This window comes from Aspergillus tanneri (assembly GCF_003426965.1).
Source record: "Aspergillus tanneri strain NIH1004 chromosome Unknown AapTan_3_pilon_pilon_pilon, whole genome shotgun sequence".
Classification (NCBI taxonomy): Eukaryota; Fungi; Ascomycota; class Eurotiomycetes; order Eurotiales; family Aspergillaceae; genus Aspergillus; species Aspergillus tanneri.
In genome coordinates, this window is record NW_022984630.1 from 549,733 (window position 1) to 577,376 (window position 27,644).

General features: G+C 45.6%; 9 protein-coding genes across 9 annotated transcripts; 4 read left to right on the forward strand and 5 right to left on the reverse strand.

The window, feature by feature from the left end:
- Positions 1-1,886: 1,886 nt before the first annotated feature.
- Positions 1,887-2,257, reverse strand: ATNIH1004_003978 (DUF4396 domain-containing protein; the record flags this gene model as incomplete). The annotated part of the gene is made up of 2 exons (XM_033568650.1): positions 1,887-2,179; positions 2,245-2,257. The coding sequence occupies 2 exons, from the start codon at positions 2,255-2,257 to the stop codon at positions 1,887-1,889; spliced, it is 306 nt and encodes a 101-aa protein (XP_033427456.1).
- Positions 2,258-4,811: 2,554 nt separating this feature from the next.
- On the forward strand, positions 4,812-5,579 carry ATNIH1004_003979 (FMN-binding negative transcriptional regulator; the record flags this gene model as incomplete). Its single annotated transcript, XM_033568651.1, has 1 exon — positions 4,812-5,579. The coding sequence occupies one exon, from the start codon at positions 4,812-4,814 to the stop codon at positions 5,577-5,579; it is 768 nt and encodes a 255-aa protein (XP_033427457.1).
- Positions 5,580-7,223: 1,644 nt separating this feature from the next.
- On the reverse strand, positions 7,224-7,991 carry ATNIH1004_003980 (alpha/beta fold hydrolase; the record flags this gene model as incomplete). Its single annotated transcript, XM_033568652.1, has 1 exon — positions 7,224-7,991. One exon carries the CDS (start codon positions 7,989-7,991, stop codon positions 7,224-7,226), a length of 768 nt encoding a protein of 255 aa, XP_033427458.1.
- A 1,046-nt stretch (positions 7,992-9,037) lies between these two features.
- ATNIH1004_003981 (alpha/beta fold hydrolase) lies at positions 9,038-9,739 on the forward strand (the record flags this gene model as incomplete). Its single annotated transcript, XM_033568653.1, has 1 exon — positions 9,038-9,739. One exon carries the CDS (start codon positions 9,038-9,040, stop codon positions 9,737-9,739), a length of 702 nt encoding a protein of 233 aa, XP_033427459.1.
- A 1,629-nt stretch (positions 9,740-11,368) lies between these two features.
- FAEB-2_1 (Tannase and feruloyl esterase) lies at positions 11,369-13,004 on the reverse strand (the record flags this gene model as incomplete). Its single annotated transcript, XM_033568654.1, has 2 exons — positions 11,369-12,609; positions 12,665-13,004. 2 exons carry the CDS (start codon positions 13,002-13,004, stop codon positions 11,369-11,371), a joined length of 1,581 nt encoding a protein of 526 aa, XP_033427460.1.
- Positions 13,005-14,034: 1,030 nt separating this feature from the next.
- On the reverse strand, positions 14,035-15,561 carry ATNIH1004_003983 (intradiol ring-cleavage dioxygenase; the record flags this gene model as incomplete). The annotated part of the gene is made up of 8 exons (XM_033568655.1): positions 14,035-14,057; positions 14,116-14,161; positions 14,214-14,293; positions 14,412-14,628; positions 14,697-14,792; positions 14,857-14,985; positions 15,050-15,417; positions 15,510-15,561. The coding sequence occupies 8 exons, from the start codon at positions 15,559-15,561 to the stop codon at positions 14,035-14,037; spliced, it is 1,011 nt and encodes a 336-aa protein (XP_033427461.1).
- A 1,220-nt stretch (positions 15,562-16,781) lies between these two features.
- On the forward strand, positions 16,782-17,993 carry ATNIH1004_003984 (NmrA/HSCARG family protein; the record flags this gene model as incomplete). The annotated part of the gene is made up of 5 exons (XM_033568656.1): positions 16,782-17,141; positions 17,207-17,357; positions 17,402-17,449; positions 17,494-17,583; positions 17,647-17,993. 5 exons carry the CDS (start codon positions 16,782-16,784, stop codon positions 17,991-17,993), a joined length of 996 nt encoding a protein of 331 aa, XP_033427462.1.
- A 2,286-nt stretch (positions 17,994-20,279) lies between these two features.
- Positions 20,280-20,819, reverse strand: ATNIH1004_003985 (uncharacterized protein; the record flags this gene model as incomplete). Its single annotated transcript, XM_033568657.1, has 1 exon — positions 20,280-20,819. One exon carries the CDS (start codon positions 20,817-20,819, stop codon positions 20,280-20,282), a length of 540 nt encoding a protein of 179 aa, XP_033427463.1.
- A 3,308-nt stretch (positions 20,820-24,127) lies between these two features.
- On the forward strand, positions 24,128-24,843 carry ATNIH1004_003986 (uncharacterized protein; the record flags this gene model as incomplete). Its single annotated transcript, XM_033568658.1, has 2 exons — positions 24,128-24,217; positions 24,682-24,843. 2 exons carry the CDS (start codon positions 24,128-24,130, stop codon positions 24,841-24,843), a joined length of 252 nt encoding a protein of 83 aa, XP_033427464.1.
- Between the last annotated feature and the right edge of the window lie 2,801 nt (positions 24,844-27,644).

Here is a 27,644-nt window from a genome sequence, read left to right on the forward strand (position 1 = left end):
CAGAAATTGAAAGATTGGAAACTAGTAGGTACACGGTCATGCAAGTATTGGTGCCTTACAGTGCACCATACCAGTAGAACAAATTTGATGCTATTCTTATTATGTATCACCTTTCCCGCTGAGTCTACCCAAAAAACCTGATTATCTTGTAGCGCTGCCACTGCTGCATTGGACGATATGGAATTCTCCTCTGTAGGCACCCTGGGTGGCGGTTTGCCATATAATTTTTTACACTGCTTATCCAATCTCTTCTTTTGCATAGCCTCTTTCTCTCTCCTGGCCTTTACTGATCGATTGGCATCTTTTGTACTAAGTATACCATAGTCACTGTGCTTTGGAATCTCCCTCTTGGTGATTTGGTACCTCCGAGGGACTTGTATCTCTCTTATTCGGCTGACTGTATCGCTTATTATGGCAAGTATATAGTGGTAAAATGCACGCTGTAGGTCATGCTGGAGCTTAGGAGTGAGGCTCTCGGTATAAAATATATTTGAGAGCTTTCTCTTTTTTTTTAAGGTCTTGGGCACTCTTTGGGGGGGTTTTTTCCACCCTGGAAGAGGAGAGATGTTGTGGTCGCCCTGTATGCGCGAAGATCGGGCGTAGAGAGCTCTGGCACCGGAGGAAGTACCTCTTAAAGCTTCTGTAGAATTGTAGAGCTATCTGAAGGGAATATACGACATTTTTTGAAAGAATCGGATAATTCTCTGGTTAAAAGTCTTGTTTCGCATGTTAACAATATCCGCGAGAAAATCCGCCTAACTTGCGGGTAGCCCCGCCCGGCGGGTATATGGTTATTTGCTTGTGAAAATACTGTTTATGGGCAAGAAAAGGCCTACCGTTAAGAGGCTGGCAAATATAAGTTGTATAAGGCCAAAAACAAAAAGGCATAATATTATACGCCTTGCGGAGTTATAGAAATCTAACAGTTTTATAGGACTTATAGCTGTTAAATGTTAACACCCTTTTTTCGCCTTATTTCGTGCAATCTTTTGTTGCCTTATAAAATTTTTGAAGCCAACTAGTAGGGAGTTGATCGTTGATATATCCCTTCAGAGAAACGCCAGTCTAAAAGTCTGGTATGTTAGGGTAATTATATTAACTTTCCATAAATTTTTCACCCTTGAAAATAAATAATGGCTGTATTATCTACCTATTAGTAGTGATATATTAACTATAGAGATATTTTTGGTATAGTTAAACTTAGTAAGATGGGGGCCTCTTGCCTTTGTACCAATGACTTTACGAGCTTTTCCCTGACCAGGTTGGAAGCTGTATCTGTCAAAGTTATATACTAGGTACGACGGGAAATCTTTAACCATATTCGCAAGCTGATTATACCAATGCTGTAGACATCCAATATTCTTATCCTTTGTTTTCTGTACCACAGTGCCTAATTTTAAGTGCACCAGTAGTCTCTCCTCGAACGATCCAGCACGTATAAGCACTCGATTCGCCTACTCGCAAGCATCTCATGGGTAACAGAAGAGGCAAATCACGTATGCAAGTAATCTACCGAATTAGAGCTTCCTCCTGATACTATTAAGGGCCCTATTTAGAGGTGTGTGGGCGCTGCGATCCTGTTTCATTGGCGGCCTCGGCCACGAAGTTTTACGGAACGCCACATTTCCGCGCGATCTTCGCTAAATTCGGGGTTTTTCAAAGTTGCCGCTTCATAGTCCTCGATTATACGTTGCTCAAGTTCTCCGATCGTTTAGGCATACTAGGTGGATGGGAATAACCTCAAGAACATAGATGGATGAAATTTTGTTCAACCGTTGTGTGCACCCCCTAGCCAAAGGTGGTGGGGGGGCACTGTAAGACACTAATACCCACAAGAGACGGCTATTATACAGCTAAATACACAATATACTAATATCTAATACAGATCAATGACAAGCCCTCCCATACTTCCTCAACCGCAAATAATTATACGGCAACGGGGCCAAAAACCCCGCCGCGACTGACATCGCCGCCGCGATCCAAAACCCCGGATCGTCAATCGCCACCACTCCCCCCGTGAGATGATAATCGACGAGATTCTCCACCGTTTCCATCGCGAGCATGGACACCATGCTCATGCCCATTGCGGTGCGCGTCGCGACGGACCACGAGAGCTGATCTTTGCCGCGTTTCAGCAGTACAGTTTCGAGGATGATGGAGGTGGTGATTCCACATGTCACTTCCCCTTGTCAGTATACATATACACGCAACAGTAGTTTGATTAGAGATGAAGGGTGAAGGTACTGGATAATGCCATGGTAGTTCCCATCCCGAGAAAAGGATAATATGTTTGGAGGAACCAGAGGGAGGAAAAGTCGCCAATTGTGCAACCGATTAGACAGCGGAGGGTGTTGATTCCCGCTCTTTTCCAGGTGGAACGACAGGTCCAGAAGGAGAGATCCAGGGCGGAGAGAGATGGAAGGTTATTTCTGGAGTCATTGCGAGTGGCTTTCTGACAGGCTTGACTGGAGGGATGGGATGAAAAGAGTCGGATAGCTTGAACAGGATATGAGACATATCTTGGTTTAAAGAGGAAATGGAGAGAGTGTGTACGGATCATGGTGACTGTGGGTGAATGAGGTGGTACAATTAATTGTAGTACAGATTTAGTAGGAATATTTAACTATGGCGGGATTGTCGGTAACGCTAAAATCGCGCATCACATATGGCCGTCGGTCTGATCAATCGGCACAATTCCCTCATGAGATACATTGAATAACGTTCACAATATTATTTTTGTTTACCAACTATATATTTTAGTATAAGATATATATTATTTTTCCCTCATCCTCCCTATCAGTTGGTTACGTTCAGTCAACCAATGAATCCTTCCTCCTATATCCATCCATCTTACAATGATGGTTAGGAGACACGACTTCCAGCAAAACGGGATGCTTCCTCGTAGCTGTTACAGAAAACCACATTAGAAACTGTGTGTTAACTTCCAGGATCGCTCGGTCTCTTGTTGTATATTGATGACTTAATTTGACCCTCTCTTATAGACTCAAAGAGCCTTGCGTGCATGTATGCGATAGTTCTATATGATACCTCGACCTATAGCATACTTCTATAATTACCAAGTACCAAAACCTTATAAATTCTTTTAGAACATTGCCTTCAGGGTGTACTCCAGTATACCTAATTCAAAATATTTCCCAAACCAAGAGTAAACCCCGAGATGTAAGCTCCCAAACATCTCGCTCACTATAGCACTACGTCAATGGATAGCCCGCTACCTACCATCATAATGAACTCTACCAGGTAAGCTCTTGTCGCTAAATACCCATAATATCTCCGGCAGGTCTAGGCTCATAGTATCGTCCTCACAGGTCTGCATAAGTCCGAAGTCGGTCAACACCACAGAGTGTGTTTCTGGGTGATACAGAACACTGTGGCCCACAGCCAATTTGAATAGGTGAAATACTGCTCATGTCCTTGATATCCTTGTAGATCTTGGAGCTTACGTACTCTTACATATTTTCGGGGATTCATTCCATTGCCTGTCCAGCGATTCACCCTCAACCTTGGTCATTATCCATATGTAGCCGTTGGGAAAGATAGATGAGCAACAAATCTTGTCATGGCTGAGCATCGATGGGAAGCATTCATTGCCTTGAGGTCGTTTCGCGTGTATCATTTCGTACGTAGTTGCATCATGTGTGTAACTATAATAGACATAGGCCAGCTACTAATAGATACCGTTCATAGCGAGACTGAGACCAGCATTTTACAATTGCTGGCTTTCCATCCCACATGATCTCGTAGACAGCCTACCACCTGATTCCTGGATAAGTCTTTTGCAATTTACAAGCTCCGTGCGATGCCTTTAGCACCACTAAATATGATAGGTTTCGCGCCGATGGTCTCGCCAGATGTATGGTCTTTGCACACTACTTGATCTCGAAGTGAAGGGCGGGTGAATGCTTACGCATATGGCTGCGATGGTATCTTCAGCAATACGCAACAGTTACGTAAGTCCGATATGATAGTTAACTTAGTTAAGTATCTATGGATGACGTAAAACTAACCTGGGCCTCAGAGAAGCCCTGTGGCCCAATAAACCTGAAATCCTTTGATGCAAACACAGAGAAGGCTAAAAAATAACGTCTGATGGTCGAGCTCGTTGTCTTGTGGTCGATAGGCAAAGACATTTCAAATCAAAATGCATTCCCGTATTCCAGTCGCTCCCATGGAGAGGCCACATTGCCCTCAGCCAAGTTTCCAAAGGCTTATCAACAAATGGTCAGTTATTCTATCAACACACTATGGATGCTCTATTTTGTAAGCTAGGCTTATTTAGGAAGTTAGGTGTCGAAAGGAACCAGGGACGTGCCTTAAATACTGTTAAGGTTTTGATATAGTTATGGTACTCCGTAGCTAGTTAGACCTTTATTTATTAAATACATTAATTTATCTACGCTTCCATTCCTTGACTAGCAGGCCGTTAGGTTCAGCTGCCTTTGTCTGCTCTGATGAGTCTCGGATCAAAGAACAACGGTACAACCATTAAGCCGAACCGGAATCGGACATAGACCCGAGTCTGGAACGATCTTAATGCTGAAGAAAAGAAAACGTGAGTCAATGTAATTTTCCTCCATTGGCAGCAGCCCATGATTCGGAATTTTTGCCAAGACCTTGACTCAGTCTACTGTCTATGATTCTATTCGTCCGTAACGCCGACTATGGAACTATTCCCGTATTAAATCGCAACGATATCCAACTACTCAGTCCTGAATGACTCCCATCTATTAATCATCTTACATTCAGATCAAACATTGATTCATTACTCTTCTTGATCAACTTCCATCAAAATGTATCTCCGTGGTGTCCACGCGGAATCTAACATCCCAACCCTCCACTCATTCATCGAGAACAACCCTCTCGGGATCTTCACAACTGCCATTCCATCATCCACCTACCCATTCATTCAATCAAGCCACATCCCCTGGGTGCTCGATGTATCTGAATCCAGTAATGACTCCCCTGGTGTTCTCCGCGGCCACATCGCCAAGCAGAACCCCCAAGCCAAAGCGATAATCGAGTCCGTCAAGAGCACGAACCCTGGTGCCTCTGGCGGCGTGCAACTCGAAGATGAAGTCCTGGTGCTGTTCAACGGACCAGCCCACCACTACGTCACTCCGAAATTCTACACCGAGACGAAGCCGGCCACCGGCAAGGTCGTCCCCACTTGGGATTACTCCGCTGTGCAGGCGTACGGCAAGGCGACTATCTATTTTGATGGTGGCGAGGAGGCCACGCAGTTCTTGTCGAGCCAGATCGATGCTCTGTCTCGTCATGCGGAATCGTCTATCATGGGGTACACTGGACAGGACGGTCAACAAGGCCCCTGGACGGTGGATGACGCGCCAGATAGGTATATTGCCCTCTTGCAGAAGGCGATTGTGGGGATCCGTATTGATCTTACGAGACTCGAGGGGAAGTTTAAGATGAGTCAGGAGATGGGTGCGGGTGATCGTGCGGGTGTCGCCCAGGGATTTCAGAATCTGGGTACGGAGACAGGCAAAGAGATGGCTCAATGTGTGCTGGAGAGGGAGAAGATTGCGATGAAGGGGAAGTGATATGATTTGGTACGATTGATAGGATGCTTATTATTGTGTATGTCGAGCGAGTAGTATAGAAGAATTTACAAATAGACAGTGAGAGTCTATGAATCGATGCTGAAAAGCCTGAAAATGACCTTTACTATAGCTGTGGGCTCTATACAAAGTACTTGGTTCTAAGCCTAGCGAGCATCCAACATGTTCTAGCATTTTATTTCTGGTTCTCTATTTTGTGACAGGCCCACAACTACAGTAGTGGTGGTGAATTCATTTACCCTGGTCCCTCGCCGTAAGCGATATGCAGGCTACGACAACTCTATCTATCCTTCTATCTCTAGTTACATTTTTCCATTACTTTGGTAACGAATTTGGTTCCTCGTCAAGGCCGGTGGTGGCCTATGTGCCTGGTGCTCTGTTTTGCGGCCTTCTTGGCGCGCTGCTTTGGAACCTTTGGATGCTTCTGCAAAATCCAGTACAGCACTGATCGTGCTCGGGCAGAGCTACTTAACCTACCTTTTTTACCTTGGCCGTCCTCGTTCTACTAGCATGCCTGAGACGTTATTAGATGCATCCCCAACTTTCTTTCGCAATTCCTGGCGCAGCTCTTCAGCCTTGGGCTGTTAACTAGAATATGGACTACTGTATCTTTCGCGCCACATTCACATTCCTCATCTTCCCGAAAGCGCCGCAATTTCTCACAAGTTGCCAACCTTGAGTGGCTAGTGCGTAGTTGCGTGAGCAAATAAGCCCGGTTCCACAGCAGTGAGCCATACATCCGTCGGGTATGTATAGAAGGAAGCATAGTATCTATCTTGCGGTGATGCCCCCCTTTGTCTGATGTTTTCCAATCTTGTTCCCATTGCTCAAGTGTGTGGGCTCGGACTAGATCTAGCCTAAAAAATATAAAGTTATTTTATAAATTTTCAAGAGATTTATACTACGAACATATGGTGATGGTTAGTATAAACTAGAACAGATATAAAAAACAGTATATTATTTTAATAACTAAGTAGTTTTATAATCAAAATTATGCAAAAGTTGGGTCAAGTTGGGTCTTAATAGGTTCTATCGGGGCCCCAGCATTAGGTTTTGGGTCGAGACCTTCGACCCAAGTTGGGTTATGCGGAAGTCTAATCGTGGTGCTCACATTCTCTCACACAGTCATCGGTTGGACTCGCTGGCGGAGAAATCGGCGTCTGCGGTGCGCTGCGGTGCACTGCAGAGCACTGCAGAGCACTGGGGTGCGCAGCCACCACAGACCTCAGATCAGAGTTGAGACACTTTATCCACCAGCATGATTGCCTTTCCCAAGTAGGCAAAGCATGCATTTACGAGGATATCGATCACCTAGAGGCACACCTTATCGATGTCAAAAAGATTCCATCCATTCTAGAGAAAGTATTTGCGAAGCCTGAACTAGCAGTTAGTCATAATTTCCTGGAGAGGGACGTATTCTCTATGGGAATTTTCTCTGGTTACATCAACTTCTACAAGTGTACATTTCCAGTAAATGATTTGAGAGAAATTAAAATAAACGTGAGTTCCATTACAAGTTAAATACTCGGAAGGCGTGAGTCCAAATTGGCAGCAGATATAAATTCGAAAATGTGTGCGCGAAACCAACTCATCGTATACACCAATCATCTTCTTGATAGGACAGAGCTAGCTCCCCGCTGCCTCTAGGACAATATGAGCCACGTTCTCGCCCTGACTGATTAATCCAGCATGACTAGCACCCTTCAGTGTGTACGTCTTCGCTCCCATTCGCTGTGCAAACCAAGCCTCCAGCTCAGGGTGAATTATCTGGTCATTTTCACCGACGATATAATAGAGGTTTGTAATTTGCTTCCACGACGGATTTCCAGAGACAAACTTAAAGCGTGCGGCATCTGACGGGCCTTGGGTAGCCGCTAAGGCTCTAGCATCGCGATGATTCACATCAGGAGCGAAGAACTCAAGGTAATCATCCTCTGGGAGTACAAGTCGACCAGAGGCATCAGGAACGAATTGTTTGGCCGATGGTAGCTCAGGGAAATTATGAGCTAAGCCGGTGACTGTTTCGCCCTTGTCTGGAGCAAACGCTTGGACGTAAACCAGTGCTTTGACATTAGGAGTGTCGGTAACAGCGTTTGTGATGACGAGACCTCCAAACGAATGGCCAACAACGACAATTGGGTCAGAGCTGGCGTTATTTAGCGTCTCTAACGCAGTTCTAACCACATTGACATCGTCATCAATGCTGGTGAGTGGCTCTTGAACGGCGGTAACTGAATGCCCAGCGTCCTGGAGATAGGGAATGACTTTCGACCAGGATGACCCGTCAGCAAGTGCACCGTGGACGAGAAGAATTCGAGTTGAGGTGGTAGGCGTGCTGCTGGCAAAGTGAACAAAGACAGCGACAAGTACAGAGACAATATCCCTAAGCTTCATGTTGGACTGGAGGATCTCTCTGCTGACTCTGAAGATAAAATAACAGATATTCTTGCCAGATAATCTTGTGCCTGTCTCAGCAGATGAGTCCACACTACTCAATAATTATACTCTTTCATGGAGAACATGGTTAGGTGATGACGTTCGTTTGTGTCATACATGTGAGTTGGATATGTTGGCACCACTTCGCCGCTAGAGTTGCGGATACACTGGTCATACTGAGCCACTCACACATCGACATCGCCAAGGTCACACGGTCACATGGAGATGAAGGTTCAAATTTCGTTAAGTCGTTAAGCTGTCCAACATGTGGCACTTGGCTCATAGTCTCATGGTTCTGCGAGACTTGGGAGACCGTTATCGGCCTATTTCCCTGTCGCACAGCTTTAGTGGGGTTCATCAACATGCGTCGAAGTTAGAGCTATGCTCAGAATTAGATGGAGCATGAGGTCATTAACGAGGTAAGGGATGGTCTTTTCGACATGCTTTCCCAGGGACACGCAGCAATATGATAACTCTGCCGCTAGGGTATGCTCTCTATCGGGTTCTATGAGGCATTGATTGGCCACCCAGGGGTAGCACTCTCCACATGCACCACACCCGTGCATCCGCATTCCGGGCCCCTTCGACGAACTATGGATCTCCGCCAGATCTCGGAGAAGTTCGCCAACGGCTTTAATTGGACTGTTTGCCATAATTATGCTCCCGCGGAGCACCGAATTCGGCATTATCCGTCCTCCCCCTCCTTGGACAATAATAGTCTTTGAAGCATTTACTTGGTTTCGTACGTCCAGAACGCCGCCATGACGAACGTTGAATCTGGTAGATGGCCTTTCTTGGTCCTCTGGTTAGTCGTTCAGACTATAACCTCTGTAGTCAATTGAGAGAGAGAAATTGCCGGACGACGCAGATGATGTCATGCTGGAGCTAGTGAGTCACTGGGTTAGCCCACATCGGTGTATATATTAAGACATGTCCCATTCGTGAATGGCAAGACGTCCGATAAGTTCAGCATAAGTGTGATTAACCGTGTTCTATTGCCTACAATGACGCGAATCCTACTTGTTCATGGCGCACTAGCCGACGGCTCCTCGTGGTCCCGAGTCATTCCACATCTCCAGGATAAAGGATTCGGAGTCACCGCTGTTCAGCAGCCGCTCACAAGCATCAATGATGATGTCAAGGTAGTGAGGGCTGCTCTGAAGGGATTGAATGATGCCAGCTCGGAGCCAATTGTCGTCGTTGGCCATTCTTTTGGAGGACTGGTAATTACCAACGCCGCCACCGATATCCCAAACATCAAAGCGTTGGTCTATGTGCAGGCCTTCGCTCCCGATGAGGGCGAAGTTGTCGGGCAGTTGGCAAGCAACTACCCAGGCCTTGAGTCGGCCAAGCGCTTTGTGCCAGAGGGATCTGGTCGGCTCATACTCCCCGAGGCTGATTTCCTTGCCTATTTCGCCCCGGACGTGACCCCACGGGAGGCTCGAGTGCTGGCCGCCACTCAAGGGCCCTGTGACGCTGCTCGATTCAATTTTGTTTCCGGAAAACCGTCGTGGAAGCAAATCAAAAGTCTTTACTATATAGTGGGCGAGAACGATCAAATCATCCACCCCGGCTTGGAGGCGTGGTTTGCCGAGCGTATGAGAGCAAAGACATACACGCTGAAGAGTGCTAGCCATGCAGGGTTGATTAGCCAGGGTGAGAAGGTGGCTGAAATCATCCTAGAGGCAGCTGAAGCGGCACCCTAGGCGGTTCAGAAGTCACAATTTTGAGAATACAACTCTTAATATATCTTTCGCGAGTATGAATGTAGCTGTTTCCTCTGTCAATGGGTGCAAAGCCGGCGTCTCAGTTAGAATTAGGATTCTCTGACAGTAGGCAAGAGTAAAAGCCAAAACTAATGGATGGACTAACAAGTGCCACTTTGTCTGCACCGACAGTAACTCAAAATTATGATTGACGGTAAGATCTGCCTAATCAAAGAGCTTAGAGCTGGCATGCTAACACAAGCGCACAAGCAATGAGATTAGAGATCATTGCCTTCTCTGTTGTTATTCGCCATAATGGCGAATTGAATGGCTGCGGTCATACTAGTCTGACCGCAAAGAGACCCGCCCATTGCTGGCTGCCTCAAGCGCACATGACCACCACCACAAGTGGCCAAAGGCCACACCGTTCGCACGTGAGTCGGATGCTTTGCTAGAAGGACAGTTAAGTCCAGGCAAGTGAGTACATGGTGCAGTGACACCAGTGCGTAGGCTCTGCAGGACAGCCTATTACTGCGATGGGCCATGTGATGGTTATAGCTGAGCTGGTGTCGGAGCTACAATTCTGGTGTCAGGTGTTGGGGTAGACTGTTTTTGGATACATATCCCCTCAAATGCGGTCCCATAGCATGTGTGAGTAGCAAGGCTGCGGCGCTAGTGTCTGGTAGGCGATACAAGTGCACCAATTAGAGCCCTATGGGCTTTCTCTAATACGCTGCCGAGGAAAAGGAGAAAAGCAAAAATAGCTGGCGGATTGATAGTAAAGACGACTAACGGGAATAATCAAACCATCGAGGTGATAGGAAGAGATCGCCTTAAGATTCAGGAAAATAACATGATGTGAGTGATCAACTCTCATTCAAATAGGTCGGTCTCCCACGGGCCTGCAGTTCTCTTCCTGGTAGAATATCTAAATAAAAGGATTGTACACACAATCTATGTATCCCAACTGCCCCGCGACCGGAGAATAATATACAACATCCATTATGAAGGGAGAAGAAAAATATAAAACAGCTGTGAGGCAAGAATTCGACATCCATCCAGATGCCGACGTCATCGTCGCAGAGGCCGAAGCTATGTCACAGTTGAATGCATATTAAATGCGTGCCGCTGGAGGTGTATTTTACACAAGAAGATCTCGTCGCAGACATTACACCTTATCTCAGATTGCGTGGAGATATGACGAAGATGTTTTCGCTTAATATACTTGGTAACATCTCCATGGCTGGAGAATTTGTACGTCCGCTTTCCAATATCCAAATCCTGCTAACTAAGGCAGATAAAATAAAAGAGAGGCCTTTTAACCCCCTTCTTAGAGGGCTTATGAAAGCGAGATGTTTTGGTAGTTTAGTTGAATCTGAGACCTAATTTTCTATGGAGGATCGATACTTGCGAATACGCGTATTTTTTACGGTCGACAGTATTTTTATTAATCTACTCCAGATCAGGGACCTGCGGGCCATGGATGCAAGGATTTAGAGTATACGTTACGAGTCATCTATCCATAGTAGAACCAGGAAATAATTTTACAGAAGCACCGGAGATGCTGGTAAGGATGGTTGGACATGAACCACCGCACACGGTGCGTCTATATACATCATAGCTATACGCTTAAACACACTGCCACGCATTTTCATCAGTGTAGTTCCCGGGGCCGATGAACACATTCCTGCGAGGGTAGCGACAGTGCTTGCGCGTATATGCCACAGGTGTGCCAACTCCATTGGCAAACTTCGCACCTCGAACGGTCTCCGGAGCAATGTCCTTCTCGACCCACTGGACCAGAGCCATCAATACATTGTTCTCGGGTTCCTTGCCGTTGTATGATGTGAGGCCGTTGCCGATGCCATAAGCACCGTCACCGCCCCTGCAGTGAGCCATTCCACTGATCTGGAAGAAGCGGTAGAACTTGTCAAGTTCCTCCGGAGGAAGATTCATGGCCTCGGCCACGCGTGCGTAGTACAACTTGGAGTTCTCGGAGCTGATAATTTGATCCTGGAGGCCGTGGTAGGTGAGGACCTTGCCGCCGGCGTTGCGGAAAGGGGAGAGGTCCGCGTCCCAGGTCTGGATGTCATATGGGTTCTGCTCCAGGGCTACGGCCGCGTCGTGGACGTTGAACGTCGCAGCATCCCAGTTAGGGTTGTTGTAAACTACGTAACGGAACCAGTCCTCGCTGGCCCCGAAGGGCTGACCACTGTAATACGAAAACCAAGCCATGATCTCGGAGCCAGGCTGCATGCGTGGGTAGAGGAGGGTTCCGTTCACACCGTACAATGGGGAGAAAACCTCGCGGACTGTTTTGGCCTGGGCTGCGGAGAGACAATTCTTCGACGAGGAGCCGGGCTTGCAGATGATTGTCTCGAGAACCGGACGGCAGAGATCAGGGTCTTCGATTATCCCATCTTTTGCGCCGTCCATGGTGTCACATTGCCGCAGGATCTCCTCGTGGACTGCCTTCCACAAAGCCGGCGAGAGATACGTCTTTGACAGCGGCGATCCGGTGATTGGCCGGAAGTGGGCGCTCCAGGAGTTTAAGTTGACGAAATTCATGGCAGGGGCTCCTGCCACTACGCCGTCAAAGTCGGTGGGGTACTTTTGGATGGACTTGAATCCCTGACGGCCGCCTGTTGAGCAGCCAAAGTAGTAGGATTTGTCGAACCCTTCATCGTAGAATAGCTTGGTGAGCTCCTTGCCAACCACAACGCCCGTGTGGAGGGATCGATAGGCGAAATCTTTAATAACCTCAGGTTGTTTGTAGAAGGGCTTGCCCGACGTTCCGTTGTGACCGTTGTTGGCACCGACGCTCGCAAAACCGAGACCAGTTGTATACGCCAGGTCATAGTATTGGATACCTGGGATCAGGGTCAATCGTGGTGGGAAGTTTATAGGCACGAGTGTCAAACATACAGCCAGAAAGAGCACCATTCCCCGTACTCAAAAATCGACCAGAGTAGTCCCGTGGGAACCATGCTTCGAGGGTGATCTCACTACTGTTCGAAGTAGCGACAGCCATGGCGACCCGGCACATATCTGCGTTCACCAACTGAGACGATGCTCCGCAGCTGGGTGCATTGTCTGTCAAAGAGAGGTTCGTGCCGCCAGGGACATAGCCGACCAAATTCACCTTGACGTTGGGCAAGTTGATTTTGTCCTTAAAGTTTGCGCAACGATCCTGAAAGGCGTCCTGGCGTGCTAGGACCGCCGCTCCCAGTGTGAAGAGAGATAGAAGAGAGCTAAGCATAGCCATATTGACAGGCAGCCTGCTCAATGTAGTGCTGCCGGATACATGGTGGGGTTGGGAGCCGGACGCCGCCCTCTATTTAACCTCATCGCCTTACCTCTCGTGTTTGACAATGAATCAGGGCAACGTTGACGCTTCCATTTGGGGCACGGTCCAAGCACATGGGATTGAGGACTCTAAAGCGGTACGGTAAGTGTCAGGGCGAAGTTAATTGGCTATTAGGCACTAGTTAGTGCAGAGGTGAATTTCGCGGCGATCCTTAATCTGGGGGCAGGAGGGTTTCCGACGGCCCAGTCTGGGATCGCCAACAGGTTCTCCACAGAAGTTGGGGAAATCCCCTCAATTAACGACTCAGGGCTGGGGGAAATCGGCAGTTGAAGAAGATTGTCGGATCCGTTAGCCTCGGTGTCTGCATCGGTCGGCTTGTCCCGATGCCGATGAGTGAATAGGTATGTCTCCAGTCCGATTCTCCTAATACAAGTATGATTAATATTAAACCATTGTTAGCCATTGAAATACCTCTCAAGTTGCGCGAATATAGCTGCAAGAATAGGTCTGTAGTAGTATCAAGGACAAAAAAAAGAAAAAAGAAATACACGAGATGCTTGCGGGGAGCAAGTCAGGAAAATTGTAGTATTCCATGATAGAGGCCGAAGCAAATAGCCCAGGGCATACCGCCAGGAAGGATAGTACGGCTCGTCCCTTTGCCGAGATAACTAATGCAATCGCTCTAGCATAATAACGTAACCTCCAGACGCCACCGGCTCAAATACGCAGTCTAAGTGCCGTATTATGCTGCCTTGAATATTCATTGAAACGTGCTCTAGCTAACATAATCCACCAACGAGCGGATCTTGAAAACCACCTTAAAAGAAAGTCAGATTTTCTCCCCCCAACAATGATAAATACAAAATTCTATGCGTTGACCGCGATTGAGATCCCTAGTCCTTTTTATACTCTATAGTAGTGCAAAGCTGCGTTGCGCTGTGAATCTTTAACTACATCAGATTCTACTAGTGTGATGAGATGAGCCAGGTCATAGGTCAATAGCGTCAGGCACTGTCAACAGTATTAGTATCGGAGTGGGAAGGATGGTTTGTTAGTATTCATCACATACTGGCATCAATCGTGGACCCATTCCTGATATTATTCGTTTGAATTCCCTGCCAGTATAGTTAGAGCTTGTGGCCTAGCGATTGGGAATATAATACACACGAGTGTAATGTATCCTATAACGCCATTCTCATAGTTGTCGCCATCAAGAGGCTCAGTATCTAGCAGCGTCATTGCTCCCGCTGTAGGAGTCGGTCAGCTCTGTTTCGGCTCTGTTCTACACGGAACATCCCGGTCTAGTAGACAATGTTCCAATGGGATCTTGATGGAATGCTTCCAACAGTATGGATCCAGACTTACTTTCAGACTCATGAGTGTAGATTCCGTCATCGTCATTCTTGACACGCTCGATCTGAGTGTGGCTCGAATAAGGTTCAAGGCTCATGATCCGCTCTTCGAGAGCTTCGTCGACAAAGATTTGTCCAGTGCTGACAATCGGTCCACGGACGATAGTACCATTAGATTGTACAGTCCAGTTCGTGTGGACTTGAACGTGGATATGGATGGCACGTTGGACCTAAAAGCAGTCAACCTTCTGTTCCTGACTGGATGCGAACAAGGGATATAATGTAAGTCTTGGCGTACATAGAACCCGGGGAAGATAGTGGTGAAAGATGTGACACCATGCTTGTCGGTGGGCCACATCCCCCGAAGGAAAGTTGTATTATCGGTAGCAAGCCACTGGTTCTCTTGTCAGCCTTGCTTAAACAGCTCTATGGGAAGGGGGGTCTCAACCAGTACATACAGAAAGATCTGGAAGTCCAGCATGAAGATCAATGGTCTCGCCTCCCGTTCTTTCAGCATATAGGTCCAAGAACTGCGTGTTAGGAGAGAGACCTGTAAAAGAACTGTAAGAGCCCGTAGCATTGCAATGCTAACATGGCCAAGGGCCGAGTCAGCTCATATCCTTGAGAGGCAGACTCTTGCAGGACACCCACCCAAATGTCAACTAGGACATCGCCCAACGCCTCACAAGTGTCAATGTCAATGACGCCAATCTCCAAAGATAAAGGTACACCTGGCTGATTCTCGCGAATGTCTTGTCGAAGGGTCTGGCTTCGAGGATAGAAATATGGTCCGTTGCTAGTTTCTGGAGTGAGAATATTGGTCCAATTTTTAATGAAGTCATACTTTGGGGCTTCAGCATGAATAGTATATAGAGTCTCATCAGCGTTGGTATCGACGGACAGGTCACGACGATGGAGGGCTCGACGAGCTTTCATATCTGCAACTTTGGGTCCGCAATTTTTGAGGACACGGTGATGAGCCGCGATTGAAGAAGCATCAGGAGCTTTGCTAGGATGTGCTTTAATTCAGTTAACAAATGCCGTCTTCGTTTTGTTGTTATTGTTGTTGTTTGGGGGACCTCCTCTGAGGAGGTGGACGAGATATACAGACCAGAGGAGAAAGCCCAAAGCAAGAGAGTCGCAAAGACTGCTTTCAAATCCATTCTTTGAGGGATAATTTACCGTGGATTGTCTGTCTTCAAGGTCAAGTCAATTGCTTCCATAGGGGTGCCAGCAGATTAAGTAGTTGAATGTTAGTCTGCCTGGCGGGATTTCTCTATCTCGTCCCCAGTAGACTAATTCTCGCTGGGGGGAATGATCTCCACTTCTTACATTGATAATGGCTTACAAATAGACACTTGATGTTACTGCCGTAGTCACATTTGAGAATGCAGCCAAGATTCAATCTATGCTTGTCTTCGCAGGGGTTAGAGAAAAAAATTCCTGACGAACCCCGGCATGCCGAAATTTCGGACATAGACTGGACTTAACATGCCATGACTGCGCAGACCAACACTCAGTAACTACAGTATCTGTGTGTTTATGGATCACCCAAGTACACTAAGGGTGAGGTTCATATTGTATTCTTAAATTGTACTAACCTCCATTGATACTCCTGCGCGCGATGTCGAATACTAGCCTGAAGGGTAACATAGGGACGGAAATACGGCAATACTTTGAAGACCCACGTCCTGGCGTTTTGGATCTGCACTGTTAGGCAAGTGCGGGTTCTTAATCATTGCTTCTACGGTTAAGCAATTTAATAAGCGATGTTACCGACGGCAGTTTTTCACACAAAAGTTAAGCTACAATCTTGACTGATTCCCATACATGGCATGAGCAACTACCAATTCACTAGATCGCGCAAGGCAATTGGGGCCGCGGGGTGGTTCCGACGCCTACTCAAAACCGAGGCAATAAAGTCGTATCGTTCAATTCAGGTTCAGTCATTTAGTTGGTGGTGGGATGAACTAGTGTAACAAGAGTACACCAGCCGGCTTGACACTGGGAAATGGTAGCTACTGCCATGGAAGCGGATATAGAATCTCGGCCTTTTCGCTGTAGGGAACATAAACTAGTATTACCACTCGTATTATAATATTAGAAAAGGCTAGTGGCAGTCCTCATCCCTAGTTACTTTTGAGATTATCCTCCGGAAATACGGCTCTGTCGTCTGGCTGGGGAGCCCCGCTAAGTTAACGCCAACCAATCCTGAGCATTTCGACCAAGAGAAGACAGACATGCGGAAATGCGGAAATGCGGAAATGCGGAAATAAGGTTACATGCTATGCCGCTCAGTGTCCGATATCGATTCGCCATCGTCAGACTATTTTAAACTGGCAGCAAATGCTTAAAACAGTGTTAAGTAAATGGCCATTGCATGATGTGCAACGTGACGGAGACTTCCAAAGTCATTGCTGTCTTCGGAGCGACCGGATGCCAGGGTCGAGGCGTGGTCGCAGCCTTACTGAGAAAGGATTCTCCCGCATTCCATGTCCTTGCTCTAACACGCAATATCCGGTCCGAAGCTGCTCGGCGCCTTCAAGATGAGCATGCTGGCAACCATCGACTCAAATTCACCTGTGCAGATGTATACAACCAGGAATCCTTATATCGTGCCCTTGAAGGAGCCTATGGGGTTTTTGCCGTCACAAATACTCATATTGAAGGCAAAAAAATCCAGACCGAGGAGGACATCAAACGAGAATTAGATGCGGGTCAAAACATTGTAGCAGCTGCAAAGGTGAGGAAGCAGTCCTTGGTGTCAGTAAAGATAACTGAGTCAAACAACTCATCTGACGGAAGCAGGCGTGCCACGTGCAACATTTTGTAATGAGCAGCCTCCCCAACATCACAGAAGCAAGCGGCGGTCGTTTCTCCAATGTATACCACTTTGATTATAAGAATGAAGTTGAGAAGCTCGCCAGACAGGAGCTGAATGCTACATTTGTGCATCCTGGTAGGTACAACGATGTTGTCCATGACGCGCGCTGAGAATTATAGGCCTATTCTACACCAATTTACACCGACCTCAGTATTGCAAACGAGAAGGTAAGAGTCCCCGCATATAAATACGCACTCTAACCGACAAGCAGGTGATGTGGTCCGATTCTGCCCTCCAGTTTCCGGCGAGAAAAGGGCCGACTGGGTTGACCCTGGCCATGACATTGGCATCTATGTGGCAGGTTTGGCGCACCTTCTTCCCATGACTATCCATTGGTTTCACATGTCTCACAATATTATTACAGAGATCTTTGCCTTGGGACCGGACAAAACTGCATCAAAAACATATCCCGTGGTCGGCCCTAAAATCTCCTTTGCTGAAATGGCTGTTATCTTTAAATCGATTACTTCGCAGAAGTCGATATACCAACCAAGCACAATCGAAGAATGGGGAGATACGGTCGCTGCGCAAGCAGGTGTTGGTTATAAGCGAGACATCATGGAGATGATGGAGTGGATTTCGGCGGCACCAGATGAAAAAGTCTGTTATGGTACAATGGACGTTGGAGCTGACACGTCTTTTCATGACCTGGGAGTAAAGGCTACTTCTTTTGAGGAGTGGTTGGAAAGAAGTAACTGGACCGGCCCATGATTACGCTGTGGGCCACAATAGTTTTACCAAGATTCCTGTTGACAGTACAAATCAGACAGCAAGGCCTCAGGATATTACTGCTTCTGCCCAAATCCCTGTCCCGAAAATATAAAATATGTTAAGAGTTAGTGGCCGCAGCGGTGAGAGGACTCTTGAACATTGAAATTTGAGACTCGTCGTTTACTTAATCCTCTCTTGAGTCCCCGTGATAATTTTCGATGGAGCTGCACGCGGTATCTGTAGCATTCCTCGTCACACGAGTCGAAATGGAGCTTCAAGATCCTCGTAGCATTGGAATTTGGTGGTGTTAGCAGGGCAACACATCAACCACAACTGTGTATATTCCCTGTTGATCTGACGTTGATTGCTTGCATACACATTCAATATTCTGGTGATTTGGTATTGAAAGAGACATGTGAGGGGCGGTTCAGAGGCGTAAACAGAGAGCGCTACTTCCTCTGATCAAGGGCCATTGCATAGTATTCATTTGAATTTAAACATTATCGAGGGCCAGTATTATGGCCCGCTTTCAGGGGCCTTACCCTGTGCATAGTAATTATTTCTGGCCTGGGTGTCACGGCCGTATATCTAGGTAAGATTCTAGAGACTTAACTGCATTGCCAAAAGGGCAAAAGGCCAGAATACTAAGCTAACAGCTAGTCATTACTTAAAGGCGACTCCACGTATGTTACCAATTTGTCACACCAATGACTAAACAGTAAAGGTAATTTCTATACCTTTAGACCTTATCTCCCAACTTTGCTTGCTCTTTCTAAGTCTAGAAATTTTCATAGATAAATTTGTATATATTTTTTTGGTAATATAAAGTCGTATATGAAAACGACTTTTGTTGCATGGCCTTCGTGAGCCCATCTGCAAGCATTTCAGGTGTAGGAATATAGATAGCCTCGATGTCAACATATTCAATGAAATCCCTGATTTCATGATATCGAACACGAATATGCTTCGCAGGTGGCTAACTGGATTATTTGTGAGTGCTAAAGCCCCTTGCTTATTAACACCTAGTTTCACTGCACCGCACGCTTGTGGATAGCTGTAAGAGAGTGTCTAATCCAAATCGCATGCTGAGCAGCTTCTTCAGCAGCAATATATTCGGCTTTAGTGTAGCAGTTATAGTCTGCTTTCTACTACACCAACTGATTGGTCCTCTACCATGCAAAATATGTACACACTGGTTGAGCGATATTTTATTACGCTTCCATATGATGAACCGGAGTATCCTATAAGCTCTATTTTCCCACTCCCCTTTAAGCTATGCCGGTTGCTATAGCTTATAGTCTTCTTTACATATCGGAGAATGTTTTTTGATGCTCGTAGATAAATATCTCTAGGTTCTGCAAAGTGTTGGCTTAATCGGTTGACTGGAAATTAAATGTTGGTTTAGTTCCACCAGCAAGGTATGTCAAGCGGCCGATTATTTGCCTAAATTTTTATATAACGAGAAATTTCATCATTTAGATCAATACTTAAGCTTAATAGGATATCTTAATCTGTAGAATCAGTTATTCCAAATTCATCTAAAATTAAGTGTGCATAGAACTCTTGGTCAAGTTAAATAAAGTCTTTTCACCAGGTTATTCGAATTCCCGATATCTTTTGTACTAGACCGGAATTTTGTATAGGATGAAACTCTTTTAGTTTCTTCTAGTAGCCTCTAGATCCTTTGGATCTTTGCTAATGACTAAGATATCATCCTCATAAAGAGCTATAATAAACCTTCAGTTATTAATAAAGACTCCTGAGTCTGCCGTGCTTTGTTTGAATCAAGTAGACGTTACGAATTCCTTAACCCTTTGGTTCCAAAGGTATGCGGATTGTTGTAGCCCGTATAAAGATTTTAGGAGCTCGCGGACATTAAGGATTATGCGAATTTGGGTTAATCCCTTCTGGGTCCTCTATGTAGAGTTTTTTATCAACTTCTAATGCATCAAATACCCATTTAGTGGAAAGCCTTCTGGTTTTTTGGTTTCTTAATATATCTCCGCGTTCCAAAGCGGGTTAAGTTGCCTAAGTCAATCTTAATTGCTTCCTTCCACTGGCTTCCGTAGGCACGATCAGATATTGCTTCTTGATAAGTCTTTGGAATTGGGGTTTGCCCGTCAAACTTACCACTATCCTTGGTTTTAAAAGTAAAACTCATCGTGACCACCAAGATAAAGCTCTAACGCGACGGATAAATTAGCTATTTCATGAATCTGCTGCGAATCTTTGACTGGTATAGCTACTTCATGAAGTTGTTGCAGTTTTCTGCGCGGAGAAGGCTCCTTAGCTGCCTCCCTCTCTTCTCTGAGCTTTTGGGCGATTTGCGTCCATTAAGGTCCTCTGTCTGCTTAGGTTCGGTAGCTTCTTGCCGAAGCTTTTGAATTCTGCTCGATCAGCGCAGATTAGAGGTGGTTTCGGGGGTCTATTGATGCAGGTGTTGGTGTTGAATTGGCTGAGCCGATTGCTGGACACCTGCCCGCCAATCAACACGGTCAGTTGGTTAAGTGATCTGTGGCGGTCCCTATCTACTTGCTGATCTTCAGCCTCTTCAACCTCTGCAGCCACTGCAGGTCCAGGTTGATCAGGATGAGGCATCTGAGTGCCTCCCTCTGGTTCAGAGGAACCAGGCATGTTTCTAGATTGGGGCAACCGTTGCCTCAACCGGTCTTCTTGAGAACTACTTTGGCCTTCTCCAAAGGCCTTCTGGTATACTGACTCTTCCCCGATATCTCTGCGTTCCGACTCTTTGCTGATAAAACCTCTTTTATCTTCCAGGAAAATGGGGTTCGTCACACGATAGACCTTTCTATCCCTTCGAGTCATGACCATATAATGACTCCTGCTTGGTTCATAACCGTTAAAGACTCCCTATATTGCTCTTGGTTCAAGCTTATCACCGTCCTTGGACTTTCGGTGGAACCAAACACTGCAGAATGGGGTTCGAAACTTCGAGATATCTGATAGGTGCCTTTTCCACAGCTCAAATGGGGTCTTTCTGGTATCTCTAACCCGTATGGTCCTATTCCGTAGGTGGTTTACCATCTAAACCGCGTATGGCCGATATTTCCCCGGAATGTCCGCCCCAGTTAGTATTGCCCGCACCATCTCCAATAGCAGCCTATTTATCCTCTCAGCAACCCCGTTTTGTTGCGTGGTATCAGGCTCTATAAATTCTAACTGAATCACCAACTTTTCTGCCCATGCCTTTAATGCATAAAACTCCTTTGCGGGAAATGTGTCTCATGACCGTTCCCCAAGCAATAAATATCCTGGTAAAGAGCACCAATCAATTCTGATAATACATATTAGCAACCATGCTCTTTTGCCGCCTAGTATCTTTAGGATAGACCTATATTAATAGTCTCTTGCCGATTAACTAAAAGCACATAGATAGAGGGTGGGCGAGCGCGAGACAGCCCTGGGATAAAATTAGAACTCTTTTTAGCAATCTTTTCTTGCGCGACTAATGAACGTCCTTAGTAGTGAGATTTATCTAGCACAAAGGGGGTCTCAAGTAGATTTCTCGCCGATAGTCATCTGCGAGGGCTTATCTGTAGTATAAGCAAAAAGAATAACGCGAGGCTTTTTACTTTTTTTAGCACCGAAGTTATTTGGTAATCTATTTTTTAGGTATCCAATAAAATCCTCAACCCTCTGACTGTGAGGACAAAGTCTTTAGTTAATAAAAGAATCATGGTCCTTATTTATTTCCTCCCGTGTAAGTCCAAAAGCATCTAGAAGAACAGTGGTTTATTGATAGCCAATTTAAAAAATTGTAAAGCTAGGCTTTAATACAGAGAGACATTCGACATACCAAGCAACCCAAGCTCCAGATATCTATGGTAGTATCCCAGGAACGTCGGTGTATTAGCTCAGGTGCATATAAGGCTAGCAGTGTTACTGGTTGCTAATCGCACTGTCAAATCCACTGAGCTAAGAGTATATATGAGCTGTGAACAATGCTGTCCAGATAAGACATAATAATAGGTGTCTTTTACCACTGCCCAAGTCCCCAACTCTAACCTTAAATACTGAGAAATATAAATTGTCCAACTCGCCCCGGAAATTTGCGTAGGCATCAAATATTTGGGGGTGCTATTATCTTCCATTATTCCTTTTAGCCACTTAACAAGACTGAACTCAGGAGGCTGCAAAAAGCCCTCCATATTTGTAGTTCCAGCAACCGAAAGCATAATATTTGCCGGTTGAAGACCTGTATTATGCTATTAGACAGCCGCTTATACTACTTGGGAGACCTGACGTTCTGCAATGGATGATGCCCTACTAGTGAAGAAAGTCAAGACCTAGCAAAACCTGACGAGAAATACCCCGCACATATCCTACTTCGTGCGAAATCCTACTGGTCGTTATTTCTTCATCAAATATCAAAACAAGGCACAAGTGAGTCCCATTTAGACCTGTACAATAAAAGTGATCGAGCGGTTTAATTAAACGTCGCTTTCCAGGACGGTCCATGTCAGAAGCTGACAGGTTAAGAAGAATGGAAAGCTCTCTGTTGTTTTGCGATGCATCTGCTTCTAATATTTTCAACGCAACCTGTTGATGGCCCCTTTAACGTCCTAGCAGTCAGTTATCCTTGTGCCAATACCATGTTTGGGATTGCTCTGCTTACCTTCAGGAGGTGTTAATCTTTCTGCTACACCATTCTATTGGGGTGTATTAGAGTCGATAAATTTAATCCTACTTCCTTGTATTAAAGCCCATGGTTCTAGTGCCGTAAATTCCTTTTTATTATCTGTTCAAATAATAAATTATTTAACTACTTCCCCCGCTCTGTTTGTGCTAACTATATCTCTAGAGTAGTCTGAACGGTTGCAGCCTACCGATTATTTGTTAAATAAATCTATAAAAAAAGGGTACAGTCGTTGGTTAGGAAGATATAAATCTCTATGCGTCTTTATTCTGCCGTATGGATCTTAGAAATCTATATATACTCTCTTTAAAGGCCCCAATGCCCTAGGAACCGCCTTATGGTTCTGCTTTTTTATACTTTTTACTCGTATACACGTCTCGCAGGTTTCTAATCTCTTAATACTAGAGTAAGGCCCATTTTATTTGCTATCTAGTCCGTTCTGGCCTGTCCTGGGTGCTGATCTAATTGAGCGAAAACATATGCACTCCATCACGTCTATAGTATTTACTTACTGCCCAGAAGAATATCTGACCGCAACACAGGTTCTGCGGGACCCCTCGTTCAGAGCCACAATGGACATATACATTTGTTGATGCTATATTCCTGATAGCGGCAACCTATGAATGCAGGGTTGATGGAGGTTTGCCTAAGCCCTCCCTCTATGAGGAAGTGACCAGGAAAGGACAGAATGTGCTTGGACCAGAACAGCCTGATACACAAGCTAGCATTGCTCATCTTACCAGTCGCAGCAATTGACCTACGAAGCAGATCCTATTAATTGAAGTTAGCCGATACTTGGCCCATCATCTTGCTTGCTTCATGCTCACAATTTAAGCCCTAACCATTGGGGATGGGAGATTACGAACATTGTACTGGGTAAGAAATCCTGCCTTGTGATCCCTGTTCCGTGTCTAATGATGAGTAGACACAACATGAGAAATGGAAGACTCGGCTCTTAAATTCCCATGTCTATGAAGAGCTAAAGGGAGCTTCAATAAGGTTATCTATGCAGCTCTTTTTAGGAGATCGTAGAATAGTGTATACCTGGCATACCAATGTATCTGGCATTACTAAATATAAACCAGTAAAAAAACAAAATCCCTTTTGCTAGAAACTTAAACAAAGCTTGCTTTTTAATAGACCATAGATTTGTTTGATCAGTACAAAGTTTTATCAGTGTTTAAGGACTCTTATTGTAAGTCACATTTCGCCGGGCATATCAGTCTCTTCTAGGAGCAAGAACTAGTTTATATAGCAGATGTCAACTCTATCAATTGTTGATTCTGCCCTAGTGATCGGACCACACGAGCTCGCGTAGTGAAGCCCATCCCACAGTCATCCTGTATATGGTCATCAATATACTATACTCATTAGCTCAACCCATTTAGAAGATCGCAACTCTGCCTAATCCCTAGCTCGTAATTTAATTCACTATTTATATATATACTGAGTACTATGTATCAGCAAGATATAACTCATGCTCTCGCATGAGAGCCATTTGGTACTTCTCGTCGTTGAAGAACTAATAATCTGGAAACTCGACTTAATAATTGGATGGCACGTGAAGGTGAGTATTACCAGTATTATAACCACCTATATTTTACCCAGTTGTTAACTGGATATAGCAAGAAAAAGGAAGAGCGCTGAGTCAGAATTTTTTAAGATCGATGAGGAGGATCGAATCCTAGTTAAAGCAAACTCAGATGGCTATATCAGTCCATCTCGAGAAATACAACGATCACATAGGCCTTCGAAATCTAATCGCAGGCTAACGAGGACTAAATCGCGTGCGTTAAACTTGTTATTGTCAAATAATGGCCGTTGGTGGACCGGAATCGTGTGGCTGGATCGGGCTGAAACCCCCCGTGGAGCGCGCAGCAAAGTGGTCGATCGAGGATAACCAAGAAGAGCACAACCAGCTCAATTCATTCAAATAAGACCTTTTCACCAATCGTACTCTATTTCCTCTTCGGGACTAGTCGTATATCTAACAGTTAACAACTAGTTAACTGTAAATTAATATAACTATAGTACTCGTCATCCGCAGCGGAGGACTTGGATGAACAAGCTCGGAAGATTGATTACGAACATCAACTTCTTGAACTAGAAAAATACCAACTTCAATTTGAAAATCGTGAGGTCGAATTTGCAATTGAAAGACGGCAACTTCTCAGAGAAAAAGCTGAGGCTTAGAAACTTGAATTGGAATTGTAATTCAACGGGAAGTAAAAATTATAAGCCAGGAGATCTAAGTAAAAAGTAGTTTCGTCCTATTTTGGACTGTCTATTCTTCTGCTTCCAATATGCAGGTTCAGATATCGATTTTGGATACTGGCTGACGTAAACATTAAAATACTGCTTCTACATACTATCGATATTGATACTCATACCCTGAGGTCAATCATTCAAACTACGGGGAGACATCCCGGCACTCTCCAGTAAGACTCTATCGCTCAATAGATTATTTACCAGCGATTCCAAGAACCGATCCAAACAAGTACTCGCGTCATCGTTCCCCGGAGGCGAAAGTGGGAGCGTCGGTTATAAGGTAATCATTTAGTCATAGGTCCAAGTATATTCGACTTCTACTATATCTTGATACGTGCATCGATATCTCGGAGATGATATTCTCCTTAAAGATGATCATGCTCTGTAGACAGAATAATCTCAATCTTGCAATGTAAACGGAATCTGTCGTGCCATTAACCATTGCTACATAGATAGGCAGACTAATGATGGGACTGAAAATTTAGAGTGCAGATGTTAAGGGCATCTGCATATAGTCCTAGTTGACACAATATAATCTAGGTATCATGGATTCCATTTATTTGCACCTTTTCTAGTACACTTTCGGTGTATAAAAAAGAAAGGGGCTAGATGGACATTTTTATATGAATGCTGATATCCTGGTTACGTTTCGTATAGACCCAGCTAAGGAACTAAGCAGGAAGATAAGCTCAAGTTTTTAATACTATTTCTCCGTATAAGATAGTCTAATTGCTTAATTCGGTCATAATTTAAATTACTATCCCTTTGATGTAGATATTAGTGTGGACGCCGGACGCGCCTTGCTACATAGGCAAATGTCATCCCACTTGACATTCTTCACTCTTTTCGCCGTACTCTGCATTCTACGCCTCGAAAACATCCACAGACACAATCGTAAACAATCGCAATTTCAAACCAGTCTCGCCACAACAGCCGACACAGACGCGACTGATGAGCAAACATTATCCTCGACGCTGCATTCGAAATCCACCATGTGACCAGGTAACACCGTACTGCCATCATATACATGCTACAGTGACTAAGAACGGTCTGGTCCAAATGCACCTTGGAGACTTTATCTCGAACTGGTTCTAAACAATCGGGTTGTCAATATAGACACAAGGAGTACAAGGTACATCACATACACATCCCACTCGGGATTGTACTCGAAACCATAAGTCTCGCCGTTAGGATCTACAACCCAGAATGCTTGTACGACTTCCTCGGACTCTAATACAACAACCGTAGGTTTGACAAATCCCAACCGCAGTCGCGAAAGCTCCGGTCGTACACGGTGTCAGTGACGAAGGGTTATTCCTTGCGTACCTGGTCATCGACTCATCATGTGTATCTCGCTGACTTGATAAGAGTCCAACTTACAATATTTTACGGAGTACTTATTTTGGTGTCCTGCATCCGTCTCTTCGAGACATCTGGAAATGGTTGATGAGTGGTCGTGGTCTGGCCAAGCCTTATGCGGGACAACGACGTGGGTGGTTTGGTTTACTTGGATGATGGTTCTGCAGATTAAACCCCGTCAGGAGAAATCCTGAAATTTGACACTGAGACAGCAAGGTGGGAAGGGTGGGGAGGGAAAATCAGAGTAACACTGCATGGGATAAAACGGACTAGGTTGGAGTCATGGATGTCTCCCTTACGATTTCATCCGATATTCATCTATCCCTATCCTTGTATCATCGTCACGAGTGGCACAGTTACGCGATGCATTAAACGACGGAATTAATTGACTTGCTTAGATAACCACGGAGTACATCACACCGGACGCGCCTCGACTCGCTAGGAAGTCCGTGGCGGCGTTCCATATGCATACCAAATCTTACATACATGCGCAATGCTAACCGGCTTTGGTCTGGAGCAATACCGCTAATGTATGTCTGCTGTCGCTAATCATGCCTCGTCACTGTCAGAGCGTGATCGGCTTTTCTCCGGTAGGAGGTAACTGGCCTGTATGGTGGATGCACAGTCGCTGTGACAGCAGTAGCAGGAGTAGTAGCAGGAGACAAGCTCCGTTGTTCCAATATGTCAGTGGGTTCCATCGGCTCCGTCTTCAATCGAGCTGCAGGGACCATAGATAGGCTTGTGCGTTATTTTCCTAGAGTTAGCAAGAAACTAGTCAGTCAATTCTGCACAACGGGCCGTAACAGCCTGATAGCAGTCACTTCGAATGATCCTATCTAAAGTTATAGAACCCCGTAGAGAAAGAGCATCCACAAAACCCACCATCCACTGGGGCGAATAACCAACCTCCTCCTAGCCTAACCGACGTTGCAATCATATTGCCAATTATAACTCCCAGCCAGATCCAACCTCCTGGCTTTAGCGGCGGGATCGTCAAGGCTCAGCCGCAGCACGCTCCACTTCGTCAGGGCCACAAAGAAAGCAGGCAATGTCGCTGTCATCTATTTGTCACTTCCGCAGCGACCGAGGTGTACTCTGTAGATTTCACCTGTATACGGAGTAGTGTGCTCTCTATAGTCGATGCGGAAGCACCAGGAACGGTTTGGATGGGTGGCCCATGTGCACTGGTGTCTGGGCTAATCTAATTTAGCGATGTTGGAGTCCGCACTTCTGTAGAAGTGTTACGATGGTGCAGTGGCTAGACACACAGTCTCCACCCCGGTAGGCGCTATTCAGGAACTAGTGCCTAGCGTTGTATGCATGATACAAGCGGTTGGGAAATGGGCCCGACCGGTACAATCCTTTCG